Raw genomic sequence first — 13137 nt, 5'->3', positions numbered from 1 at the left:
CCCCGCCTTAATGATGAGGTCAGCAGAAAATCGACCAATGGGAGCGCGCTCTACTGAATATTGATAAACCTCGCGCAGGTGAGAGTGACAGACGAAGACGGCGCTCCAGTTTGAGAATGAAATGAGAAAAAAACTATCTATAGCACATGTGATATTTTAAGGGCAGTACTGAAATTTGTAACGCGTCTCTCTCAGTGTAGACAGTGTTTTATTTTCTAACCAGCTTCCAAACCCGTTATATAGGCTTAGAAGTGCAATGACGGTATTAGATGGTAATACCATGCATAGTACTTTGATAAGCACTACGCATCTTGTATATTAATATGACATGGTATACATTGTACTTACATTGCACTTCCAATAAAACCATGGTAAGTGATAGGACTTCCATAAAAGTATGAACACACAGTTCTGAAGGGTACATAAAGATTTCCACTATAAACATTATTGCAATTCTTGTTTTCAAAATTGCATTTAAAGCAAGGCATTTCTGATCGTCTCCTGCACAGGTAATTAATGCTCAGCAAACTTTTAAGAAACAATAAGGTGTTTATGTGAGATCAAGTGTAACTTTGTGTTTGAAATGAGAAAGCCTCCATTATGCAGGAGGTAAACAGACAGTGTTTTCAGTGGTATTAGCCGGAAAAGCCTCTGTCCACTCATGTGCCGAGAGCAAACATACACTGAGCTGAAAAACAAAGGGAGATCTCAACGCTTTCTGTGTCTAAGTCTGGCGTTTACTCGATCCTGCAACTCTCTCACCATCCTCATTGTCACTGCAGACATCACAGCAGGAAACGCTCCTCATTAAACATCCTCCTCATCCCTCCTGATCTCAACTACACCCAGATCAGACAGACAGGTCTGACCACTGCATTACACATCTCAGTTCACAACATCAGGTGAAATATTTCACAAAGAGCAAATAACTCCGTGGCATTCACTGCTGGTGTCTTTTAAAAAGCCGTATCGCAGTCCTGGACGCTGCATTAGATCACAACTGTTTATTTAGGGCAACTTTACCAGGTGAGCAACATCAGTTCTGGTATCGATTTCTGTTGTCTTAAAGGAACAGTTCACACGAAAATGAATATTTGCTGAAAATTTACTCACCCTCAGGCCATCCAAGATGTAGATGAGTTTGTTTCTTCATCAGAACGGATTTGGAGAAATTTAGCATCACATCACTTGCTCACCAATGGATCTGAATGGGTGCCGTCAGAATGAGAGTCCAAACAGCTGATAAAGACATCACAATAATCCACAAGCAACCCACACCACTCCAGTCCATCACTTAATATCTTGTGAACCGAAAAGCTGCGTGTTTGTAAGAAACAAAGAAGTGTAAATAAAGCTTTACTTGCATATAACTAGCAGAAAATGTGTAGAGATTCTAAATAAAGTACAATTCCGCTACTAACTGCTATGAAGTGCCTCAAACAAAACTGAGTATCTTTCAAAAATTTCGATGACACTAACCTGGCAAATCCTGTGATTTGCTCTTAATCAAAAGCATTCAGTGCATCACCCTGGTTTAAGACGAACTGACTGAAATCACCTGTATGACTTTACTCACTTACTCTGTATAAAATCAGACTACAATGCAAGAGATCAAGAAGTGCTTTCCGGTTTTGTGTGACAGTCATCATGTGGTTAGTTAATGTACTGTATTTTAGGACACATTTCTATCCTCTCATCTTCCTGTTCTACCACAACTTGTTATAATGAATTTGTGTGGATATGCGCGTATCTGTGACAGCCGTTACCTGTGAACTGAGCCTTACGTAACTCAGGTCTCAAAGTGATGAGCTGAGCAGGATTACATGCTGGATTTCCTGTGACTGAGACGATTCTCATCTCGTTTGTCTCACGCACGTCTGAGGGACAGAGACAGGTGATGACACGGCTTTTTAACCCTCGTGTTGAGTTCTGGTCACTTTGATCTGGAGAGGACTTTCTTTTTCCTAAAAAAAATGCTATTTAATGTTATCACATTGGACTAAAATTTAACATGCTAAGTTATTGCATTGGATTTGCAAACAACTTTATTTTGCTTTTTTGTGATAAAGTTTGTACTTTTTTGGGATTTTTTTCCTCCATCTTGTTGTACTTGTATCCTAGTCAAAAATGACTGGCCTACAAAAATGCTCCATTATTACCAAGTATTGGTTTCACGTTTTTTGTCAAATTATTTGTGATTGATTGAACTAACTGATCATAGGCCTCACTGATCTGAGTTCATGTAATTCAGTTTTTGAGTGAAAACTGCCAAATTTTCTTCACAGGTAAGCTCAGGCCTATGACCAATCAGTTCCAAAATGAAATACAAATCCCTGTGCTAATTGATAGAAAACAAGTTGACAGAGAGATTGAAACCAATATTTGGTTATAATATAGCATAATGAGATATTTATGAGTAATTTTTGACTGGGAACACCAGATTAGGGAAAAGATTTTTATAACAGCACAAGAGTTAAAGCAATAAATCCCATGTTTTTTAGAGACAGAACTATTACACATCATTCTCATTTCTATTCATCAATTGTTTTTTGGGATATGAATGTATATCTTAAATACATTCATATCCCATATTTTCCACTTTTTTTTTTACACCCATGAAGATTTTGGTCTTTGCAGTAAATTATGCCATTCTATAATTTTTCTATTTTTATTTTTTTTTTAAGTTGTAGCATTGACTGCATTCTATTTCAGAACTAATCAGGATTCCGTCGTTCACACTGACTCTGGATGCTTTGAATAAATCTTCAACATATCAGCTGCTAAGCAAAACAGAAAGCCGTTGAGTCTGGTATAATTTTCTGCTAGATTGCACAGTTATAATTACTCTCGAGATCAGCTGGACTGATGAGAGTATATGAGTATCGATCCATCCACTGATAGTCATCACAACAAACACACACAGAATATGAAATAATTACCCTAAAACAATCAACGTGATAATTGAGTTTTCTCCAACCCATAGTAAACCCATAGGACTGACAACAAAGAAATGTTTAGCAGATTGTCTGAGCTGTTTTAGTTTTTATTAATATTTGGTTATAAATATTTGACTTTTTAATTATTTTTACATTTTATTAATATTTACACACATATAATTCTTATGTTTTCTGTTGTCACTTTAAAGTTTTAGTAATTTATATTGTGTTTTTGCCATTTTTATTTGTCTATATAGTTTTATTCATTTTATTTCAGCTTTAGTTATTTTAGTACATGAAGTTAAACTAAATGAAAATGAGAGATGTTGCCTTGGCAACTAGCTGAAATAAAACAAAATATTAAAATACAAACTTATTTTATTTCAGTTCACGTTTATTTCATCTTCTTAATTTTCATGGTTTGTTTTTAGTCAACTATAACAACTCTGCTATGAAATTTAATCTGATGGAGGATCATGGGAAAGATTGAAAGATTCAGCCTTGCGCAGAGAACGCTTTAATACTGATCTATCTACAGTATATGAACAATACATCACTTTGACTTCAGAAGACACGTCGAGACCATATCATCCCTGTTACTAATATGTAAAATGGCAAAAACGACAAAAAGACAGATGTAAACAAATGTGGCATGTTTGTGAGTTTGGCATGTTGTACAAATCACAGGAAGAGACAAACCTGACATGCTCCACATTCATGTCAACAACCACTTGAAAACTGTTAATTCTGAGTGCAAACATGGTTAAAAATACGTGTTACCAAAAAAAAAAAAAAAAAAATATTTTTATCTACATTCAGGGAAGTACAGCTCTGCTCAAACACCAGAGAGGAAGTGATGTCACATTCGGCTCAAAGACTCTTCCTGTCTCAGGGACCGGATTCCTAAACGTTCTGCCGAGATAATAGCATCTCCAATCATCTAGGATTGTTCGTAAGAGGCATTGAAGTGTTTACCCAACAATGGCGTAATCTTCACCTCGTGACAACCAGAAATGACAGTCGTCAGTAGAGAGTGTGTCGCCGCCTTGAAGAGTTAATTCCATCTCAACTAAGCCAATTCAGTCAATTAATCCTATTCATTACTCAAACTCTGCTAAGAAACACGTGCATTTCACTGAATTCCGAATCATGCATGCTGGAAATAAACAGAATGGACCCCAAACCCTCATATATCATCATTAAAACACGCGAGAGTTGACTCGCATAAAAGAACAGCGTCGCTTGCTTCAGTCTACATCTTTTCAGCATTTCATACATGCAGTTTTTATGAGTGTGTGATTGGCTGAGGTATTGACATTCATTATTAGTGCATGATATTTGCACAAACGTCAAGAAACAGGACCAAAAAACTAAAAAAAAAAAAACATCTTACAGTAAGTTATATGAAAAACTAAAATTCCAATTACCAAAAAAAATAGACTAAACAAATATCATCAGTGACGTAAGATATACAGATATCAAATGAATACACGAGACAGTCGATAATTTTGACCCCAATAATCTAAAAAAAACACATTTTTATTTAATTAAAAAAAAATAAAAAAATTATCTAAAAAAAAAAAAAAAAAAAAATTATAATAATAAAAAAACTAAACTAATAAAAGATTTAGCTAATTTCCGCTGGTATTCACAGAGCGCTGAACTGTTGGTTTGTAATTAACATCACTGATAACGACCCACGGGCTCACTGAAATACTTCTGCAGGGTGTTGAATTACTGAGTGAAAAATCAACATCAAAATAATAAAAAGAATTCATATTTTGCATAAAGAAAATGAAGCCTGTTTTTTGTATAAATTTTTTTTTTATGTAACATTTTCATGACAATTAAGCATTTTTTTGTAATAACTGTTGTTGCAATGTGAACAAATAAAGACTGCCACTATTGTACTGAATATAATTTAATCTATTTTTTATAAAAAATCTAAAGTTGTGCATAACAGTAACAAGAATGTTGAGGGAAGTGTGCTTAATTAACATGAAAATAACGTCATAAAACACAAAATCTTAACGGTCTTATAAACAGGCTTCATTTTTGTTATGCAAACTAAATTTATTTTTTTCCTATGATTTTTGCAATTAAATATTGCACTGTCAGAAAAAAAATTCATTACAAACAGCAAATTCTTGACTGTAATGATACATTTTTGGTGAATAATGTTTTTTCTGCAAGTTAATTTGTTTGCTTTAACGGTTGTGTTGAAATGAATCGGTGTGTGTGTGTGTGTGTCGGCAGTGCGGCGGCTCTAGAGTCAGTCCTTGTCTGGGCCAGTGTCTATCATCTTTTTTTATATCTATGTCCCCTCAGTGCTGCCCTCTGCTGGCTGGCTGCAGTTAACGGCTAGGTTAACAGAGAGAAAGGCGGCCCCTGGGACCAGGGTGCCGTCTCTGCGTGAGTTCCTCTCTCTGTTCTCAGCTCGAGCTCAGTTGAAGCCCAGTCCGGCTCCCTTCGGCCTCTGAGACGCACGAATGGGCTCCGTGATGCCTCTGCCGTCAGGGCCCAGGCCCGACCCCGGGGTCCAACCCATACTCTGCAGCATACGGTTCCCCACGTTTGAGTCCGGGAGAGGAGCAGCTCCCTCACCCACCACACCTGAGAGAGAGACGGAGAGAAAGGGATCATCTGCATTAAACGGTAAAGCTCATTGATCTTTGTAATGCAATTAATAGGTTAAAAGAGTCCTTACGCAAGATCTTTAGATTAACTCTGATCTGCATCAAAGCATGAAATGCATTTAAAAACCCACAAAATATATAAAAATGTCCAGATGTTTAGTTAACAAATAATTTTCAACAGATTTAAAACGTGTGTGTGTGTGTGTTTATATATATATATATATAGATATTATATATATATATATATATATATATATATAAATTAAATAAATGCACAAACACACACACACATATTAAGAAAAAAAAATTAGAAAAAAAAAATATTAGAATTTCCATGAAAAAGAAAATTGTAATGTGACTATTTTTATTACAGTTGAGCACATCTACATCTTAAATATGTTATTTTCCATAGAGGAAGCTTTACTTCTGAGGATTTATTTAAAATTAATTTATTTTATTTATTAATTTTTAATTTATTTTTAAGCATTTTTTTTTACTTCATATTGTTATTGAATTAATGCAAACTGTTACACTTTACAAGGTTCTATAAAGTAATCTTAGTTAATGCAATAATTAAAAGCACTCATAATGAACAATACGAGATTTATTAATCTTGGTTAATGTTAATGTTTAACCAGAATGACACTGCAATGATTTATGTAAATACATAACAAAATGAATGAACACTGTAAAATAATGCGTAACCAAAACATGTTGTCCATTTTTAGTTCATGGCATCCAAAATCAGACTTTACTGTAAAGTGTTAGAATATAAATCAGTGTTTCTGGACACGGCTGCATTGAAAATCCCTTAACTTTAGTGAAGAGTGCTTTCCTCAGTTGTGTTTCAAATAATCCTGATGTTACATGTCACAGTTCCTGCTCCTCAAAAACTCTAAAGAGTTTCTGAGAAGTTGGTAATCTCAGCTCTGTGACCTCTGACCCCTGAGGGCCGCAGCTGTGTGTTCTGCGTCACACAGATCACGACAGGAAGTGATGTTCTGTAATGAGGAAATGAGATCAACACTGATCTGCCTGCTCAGTTGCCAATCTCGTCACATAACCGCCACTGAGTTTACTGTAACCACGGCAACAAGCCTCTGCCTCTTCCTCTTCCTGATGACACACGGGTCACATGTTTCCATGAAGTGTTTGTGTTTAGGAAGAGGGCATCATTTACATTTATTAATCAGAATGTGGGTCTGACCCACATTCACAGAAACACTTCATATCACCAAACCTCCATTACACAAAGAATGTGTGTGTGTGTGTGCGTGTGTTACCTGAGGATGATGGGGCTGCCACAGGTGCAGCTTTCCGTCGTCTCTTTATATCTCCAGTACACAAAGAGCCAAGATGACCACTTGTTTGTCTACAGAGAGAGAAAGGGAGAGTTTAGTATAGTTACTACTTGGTTAAATGTGCTAAAATTAAATATTTTGAAATTAGACTATGGCAAAACGATACAGAAGAGCTAATTGGTGCCATTTTAACACCTTTCGCACTGCACATTGGTCCCTGAAAATTGCTGGAGTGCTTTCTGTGTGAATGCAAACATGTCCCGGGATTGATTCCGGGATCAATCCCGGGTTGGGGACTTAGTAACATTGCCGGGATCAGTCCTGGAATGAGCCCTGTGTGCACAAAAGCCAGGACCAATGCCGTAAAGGGTGTGTCGTAGTGATGACACGTGTTATCATGCAACTCTTTTATTGGGTGTTTTGAAGGCAGATCAACGTTCATGATGAACAAAATGTGTGCAAATTGTAATGAAGCAGAGATCAGGGAGCTCCTCACTATCCGTGCTGAAGCGGAGATCGTTCGCCAGCTTAGTGAAACGGTACACGTGACGTGACATTACACTTACCACTCTTCTTTTTTTCCCTTAGTCTTACAAATGTTCTTTCTGCTCTCAATGTCATAAATGTTTGCTCATTCTGATTCTGAAGTATTATTACCTGCTGGCAGTCTTTAAAGAGCAGCTTTTCCTGTGGCTTCTGTCGCTGCGAGAATCCCAGAGCAACTGCACATACACAAACATGTCAGACACATGTAAAACCTCACACACACCGCTTCTGAATCATACCTGATGATTTATTACACGCATACAGGCCTGAAACTCAATATGCCATAAGCATAGACATCTTACTTGGTCTCTTCTGGCCGCAGAGCTGAACCACGAGCTGCAAAAAAGGACAAACAAACTCTTAAAAATAAGCCTGATGTTAAGTTATGGATTTGGATATATTACAAAAATATAATTTATATTACAAATAACTCAATAAAAATGCATTTCTCATGAAATAACTTTTAAGTTAAATTAAAATTATTACATTCAATTAATGTAATTTAAAAGATTAACTTACTTAATGCAATTTAAATGATAAATTAAATTTTAAAAATCATTAAACAACAAAGTGGCGATATCTATTTTATTTAGATAAAACAGCAAATTAACTACGTTGTGCATTTGACAATTTTAACTTCTATTTATTAAAAAAGGTTGAATGCATAAAAAAAATCATATACTTCATAACAAATGAATAAGTCAGAGATAAAAACCCTAAAACGAATGAACACAGAGCCAGTCGCTATGTTGATCTGTCAGACACCTCGGAGCCAATCAGGACTTACTCATGAGGATCCTGGGATAATCTGGGCATTCTATCAGGAATTCCTTGAGAGGTTCCCTGTTAGGAAAGAGAATTAAAAACATCACATATACATAAATATTAAAACAATGAGCTCATATTTTAGACAAGTGCACATACCTGTGATTGCTGAAGACAGGCCTGTCTCGCGAGCCGCACTTGAAACCCTGAAAAAACAGGACTTTGTTACAAACCAGTCAGAGACATGGCCTAACTACTAACACACATGCTCCAAATGAACAGGAATACATTTCTCCAAATATGATAAACCTCCTTAGAACATGGACATCTTTACCAGATACCACGATTTAAGGAAAAAAAAAATCGAATTTCAATTTTTCTTGATAAAATTGTCAATGCGATTTAAAAAGTGATTTTAATTTTTTTTTTTACTAACTAACAATATAGAAGTTACTAAGTAAGAACAAATTAAGATATATTATTGTAACATTTCAAATAAAAAAGAAAAATGTAGCAACTTTTGTATTTAAGAAAAATGTGCCAACTTTTAGATGTTTATTTAGCAATAATAATAATAATAATAATAATAATAATAACAATCATAATAATAGCAATATAATACATATTATTAGTAGTGTATTACTGAATAACAATAAAATAAGTAATATAAAAAAATTATATTAATATTATGATATTATATTTCACTGTAAAAAAAAATGAAGGATTAAAGACTTAAATTTACTTATATTTTATATAAGTACATTTTTATAATTATTAAATAATATCAAACGTTACTTAAGGAAAGCAAAATAATAATCAATAGTATTGTAATTTTACTATAAAATAAAAAAAAAATCTGTATTAAAGATGTAATCTGTAACTTTCATATTTCTATTTCATAATAATTATAAATGATAATAATTACTATTATTTGTAGTAGTAATAGATATAAATAAAAATATAAAAGTTACTTAAAATCAAAATAAGACATTTACTATAGTGATATTTCACTAAAATAAAATTGAGTATTAAAGGAAAATTTTGTAACCTTTATATATTTTTTTAATTATAATAATAATAACAAATATTATTATTATTATTAATAGTAGCAGTAGTAGTACTAAAAAATAAGTAGTAAAATATTACTACTGTAATTTCACTGTAAAAAAAAAAAGATTATTAAAGAACCATTTTGTAACTTTATTTTATTTTATTAATAATAATAATAATTTGAAATAAAAATATGCAAGTTACTGAATAGAGAAACCAAATGAGAAAAATTACTATTGTTATAAAAAAAAAACGATAAATTAAGTAAAATCACATTACTAATAATACTGTCTTAATTTCATAATTTTTAAACTATCAAACTTTTATTTTTATTTTTAGATTTATGATGGTCTTTGTTTGCTTCACAATGGTTTGTAGAGCTCTGTCCTCTGGTGGACACACATGTGCAGTACAGTGATAGAGCTGAAGGCTGTGTCTGAACTCTCACCTCTTTGAGCTCCCGGTGACATTAACGGGAACGCTCCGGTCAGGATGCTGTTGAACACGGGGTCATTGAGGTCCAGTTCATTAGAGTCTCTCTCCCACCACGGCACCACACCCGCCATTCCACAAGCCCCGCCCGGCTCGCCCTCATAGAACCAATCACTCTGCTCATCGTCACCTGAAACACACACACAACACTCAAACACGAGCGGGTCATTCTACACATGATACGTGCTGATTCTGAAACATATGAGTACACACACCTTGTCTTCCCTCGTCGTTTGTGTACAGACCCCCATCACTGCTGTTACTCACACTGCTCGTCTCACTGGAATCACACACATTACACATCCTTTTAAGCCTTTAGTGTGAAATAAAAGTGAATTAGTGTTCAAAAACTAAAAAGGAATTTCACAAAACATGTCCAGGTCACAAAAGAAAAAAAAAGAAAACTTTTGATGAAACAGTATGCTCTTTCTTTAGGAATATTAAGACTGTTAACATTGTGACTATTTTCATAACACTTCAGCACATTTTCCCCAGTTTTTTTTTGTTTTTGGTAAATCGCTCAATGGTGATTCTAATTAATTAAAATACTAAAAATAATTTAAAATTAAAAAAATTAATAAAAATTTATTGTAACTAATATTTTAATGTAGTACTGATTTTAAAATTCAGTAATATTACTTTTACTTATATTTAAAATTATTAAAATACTAACATGGCTATAAAATAATAATAATAATAATAATATAAAAGTTATTAAGAACAAAATATTATTAGTATTGTTATATTTCACTATAAAATTAAAAATGAGTATACATTTTTTTTAGTAATTTTTATTTTAGTATTTTAATTAAAATCAGCATAATTCAAGGCATTAAAAACATGACCATAATATAATTTAAAGAATATGACAATTTGAATAATATGCCATTGTGCTACTCATGTTTTATTTTGGCATTATGCATTTTTGTGCATTACAGCAATTAGATAATTAGGTTGGGTGTAAAAAAAATTGTCATGAAAAGAACATCGCTGTAAATTATTAATGCAAAACAGAATTTTTTTTTCCACATTTTAAAAGATCTTGTTCTGAAGGACAGAGAAACGGGAAGAGGAGGAGAGAAGAACACTAACCACCTGTCACTCATCTCCTCATCTGAGCCTTTCTGCTCCTCAAAGTCCATCTTATCTTTGACCGCTTGTCCTGCCTCTTCGCTCTCCACCACCACGCCTTCGTCTGCCGTGTCCTGTGCGAGTCTCTGCACCATAAACTTCCTTTTCTTCACCCTGTTTTTGTTCGAGTCGCTCCCTTTGGCCTCGGGACTAAACCCTGCATCCCTGCTGCCGCCCACCGTTGTTGCTCTGGAAGGCGGCGCCAGCATTGTGGCGACATCTAGTGGCGGGTCCACAGCCATGCGCTTGACTTTCCGACGTCTTCGTAAACTGCGCGTTCCCAAAACATCGGCTCCACTCAAGTCGTCCAGCCACAGCGGTCTCTTCCCCCTGCCGGAGTCAGCAGTGAGTGGTGTACGCCGCTTCGCACCCAGCTGCTCATCCGAGTCGCTGTTGTTGTCGCGGGTGTGAGCGCCCCCTGCTGCCGTGGATGAACGGTAGTCTTTCTGCTCCTCGAGGCTGGATTCGGAGCCTTCGCTCAGGTGGCAGGTGTCCCACGGCGGGTGAGGGTTATCGGACCGACGCTTACGGCCACGGCGCTTGCGGGCCTGGCGTTTCAACAGGCACCCGACGGCCAGGGCATGATCTCCGCCGTCTCCAAACCCTCCACGGGCTTGTTCTGAACTCTCCTCCAGAGCCGACACCAGGTCATGGACCAGCTCGTCCATCGTCCGCCGAAAGTGCCTGATCAGAATGAGAGATATTAGGTGAAAAAGAAAATGAAAGAGCAAATGAGAAAAAAAAACATACTGCTTATAATGAACAGAGATTGTACTATCAGAGCAAATTCTATTCATGTAAATTCACAGATTTTTTTTTTTATTAATTGCCATGTCACATAATTGCCACATAATGATTTATTAATTTCTATGACTTTTCTATTATTTATTTTTTTATATTTACTGATTTATCTATTATTTATTTTTATATTTTTTCTATTATTTATGCAATAACAATTTCTATTAATTTATGCATCATTAATGGGACTGATCAGAATGCGTGAGATTAGGTGGAAAAAAATAATTTGTTCATAATGACTGAATATAGAATTTTATAATATAATTTAATAGAGGTTGTACTAACAGGGTAATTTCTAGTCAATTAAACATTGTAGAGCTAAACAACAGAAACATGTATATTTGCTTGAAAAAAAAAATCCTTTTTTTTTATAATGAATTGCCATGTCACATACTTGTTTACTGACTTATATCATTTCTCTATTATTTATTTTACTACTTTTGATTTTCATAGTTTTACTATTATTTATTTTATTTTACTAGTCCATCATCCAACCGAAAATGTCTGACCAGGATGAGTGAAATTAAGAGAAAAATTAGAAAATAGAAGAAAAAAAACTATTTATCTATAAGGAGTAGGTAAGGATTATAAAATATAATTTAATAGAGGTTGTACTAACATTGCAATTTCTAGTCAATGAAATATTTTTAGAGCTGAGATTTTTAAAAATTATTTGCTTTGTTAATTTCTACATTTTTTTTGTGATTTAATTTGCTTTGTTAATTTCTATGACTTTTTTTATTATTTAATATTAAAGTTGATTTTTAAACTATTTCTAATCCATTATTTATTAAAGTACATTTTTCAAATTAATACAATGAAATTAAATGCCCGGAAATATCAGTTTTCTCTGTTATTCACAGGTTGTACATGACAGGGAGTTTTTAAAGTCGATATATAAATGCAATTATCAGGATTTAAGGCCCCAAAGATGGTGTTGGTGATGATTTCAGATGTATTACGATGGCTTGACCTTCTCAATGGCAGTGTCCATCCATACATACATAATGCTGGTAACCTTAGTAATACTAAAACACTTTTTATGAGGGCTGGATTTATTATTAATCTGGATAATCAATCAGATGATCGATGGTTTCAAGCTCTGTTTTTGAATAAGGAGGTAATGCCATGGTAACGTTAGTTGTGGTAATGTATTATTACCATAATCATGTACTGTGGTATTTGGTTTTTAAGGAATACCATGGTAAAATATTAAAAACTAACGTACATGGTAATACAACGGTAGTTTATTGCGAGTATGATAGGGTCAGAAATCCACACATAAAATAATAATCGGCTTCGAATAAACACGTGAGACACATACCAGCCGGTTCCCGCTTTACCGAAGCTCTTGATCTCGGCGGCGCGGAACATGAAACCCGCAGAACGCGACAAAAACTCACGGGAAAAGATCGAGGCCGCGCCGACATACCATAGCGCTTCAACAACAACACCACCACCACTGCGCCGGAAACGGACTAC

General features: G+C 34.7%; 1 protein-coding gene across 2 annotated transcripts; it reads right to left on the bottom strand.

Annotated features, from left to right (window-relative positions):
• Positions 1–4823: 4823 nt before the first annotated feature.
• Positions 4824–13137, bottom strand: gpatch2 (G patch domain containing 2). 2 transcript variants are annotated; one of them, XM_042778296.1, is made up of 10 exons: positions 12980–13137; positions 10819–11541; positions 9942–10006; positions 9683–9856; positions 8344–8390; positions 8207–8262; positions 7722–7755; positions 7531–7595; positions 6856–6944; positions 4824–5549 (listed from the first exon to the last, which is right to left on the bottom strand). In XM_042778296.1, the coding sequence occupies exons 1-10, from the start codon at positions 13027–13029 to the stop codon at positions 5380–5382; spliced, it is 1473 nt and encodes a 490-aa protein (XP_042634230.1). In that variant the 5' UTR covers positions 13030–13137; the 3' UTR covers positions 4824–5379. The 2 variants fall into 2 exon arrangements, with proteins under 2 accessions (XP_042634230.1, XP_042634231.1); XM_042778297.1 differs by having other exon boundaries at positions 10822–11541.

Source organism: Cyprinus carpio, chromosome A20 (genome assembly GCF_018340385.1).
Source record: "Cyprinus carpio isolate SPL01 chromosome A20, ASM1834038v1, whole genome shotgun sequence".
NCBI classification, from domain to species: domain Eukaryota; kingdom Metazoa; phylum Chordata; class Actinopteri; order Cypriniformes; family Cyprinidae; genus Cyprinus; species Cyprinus carpio.
Note: the sequence above shows the minus strand (reverse complement) of the source record. Positions and strands in the feature narration are given on the sequence as shown.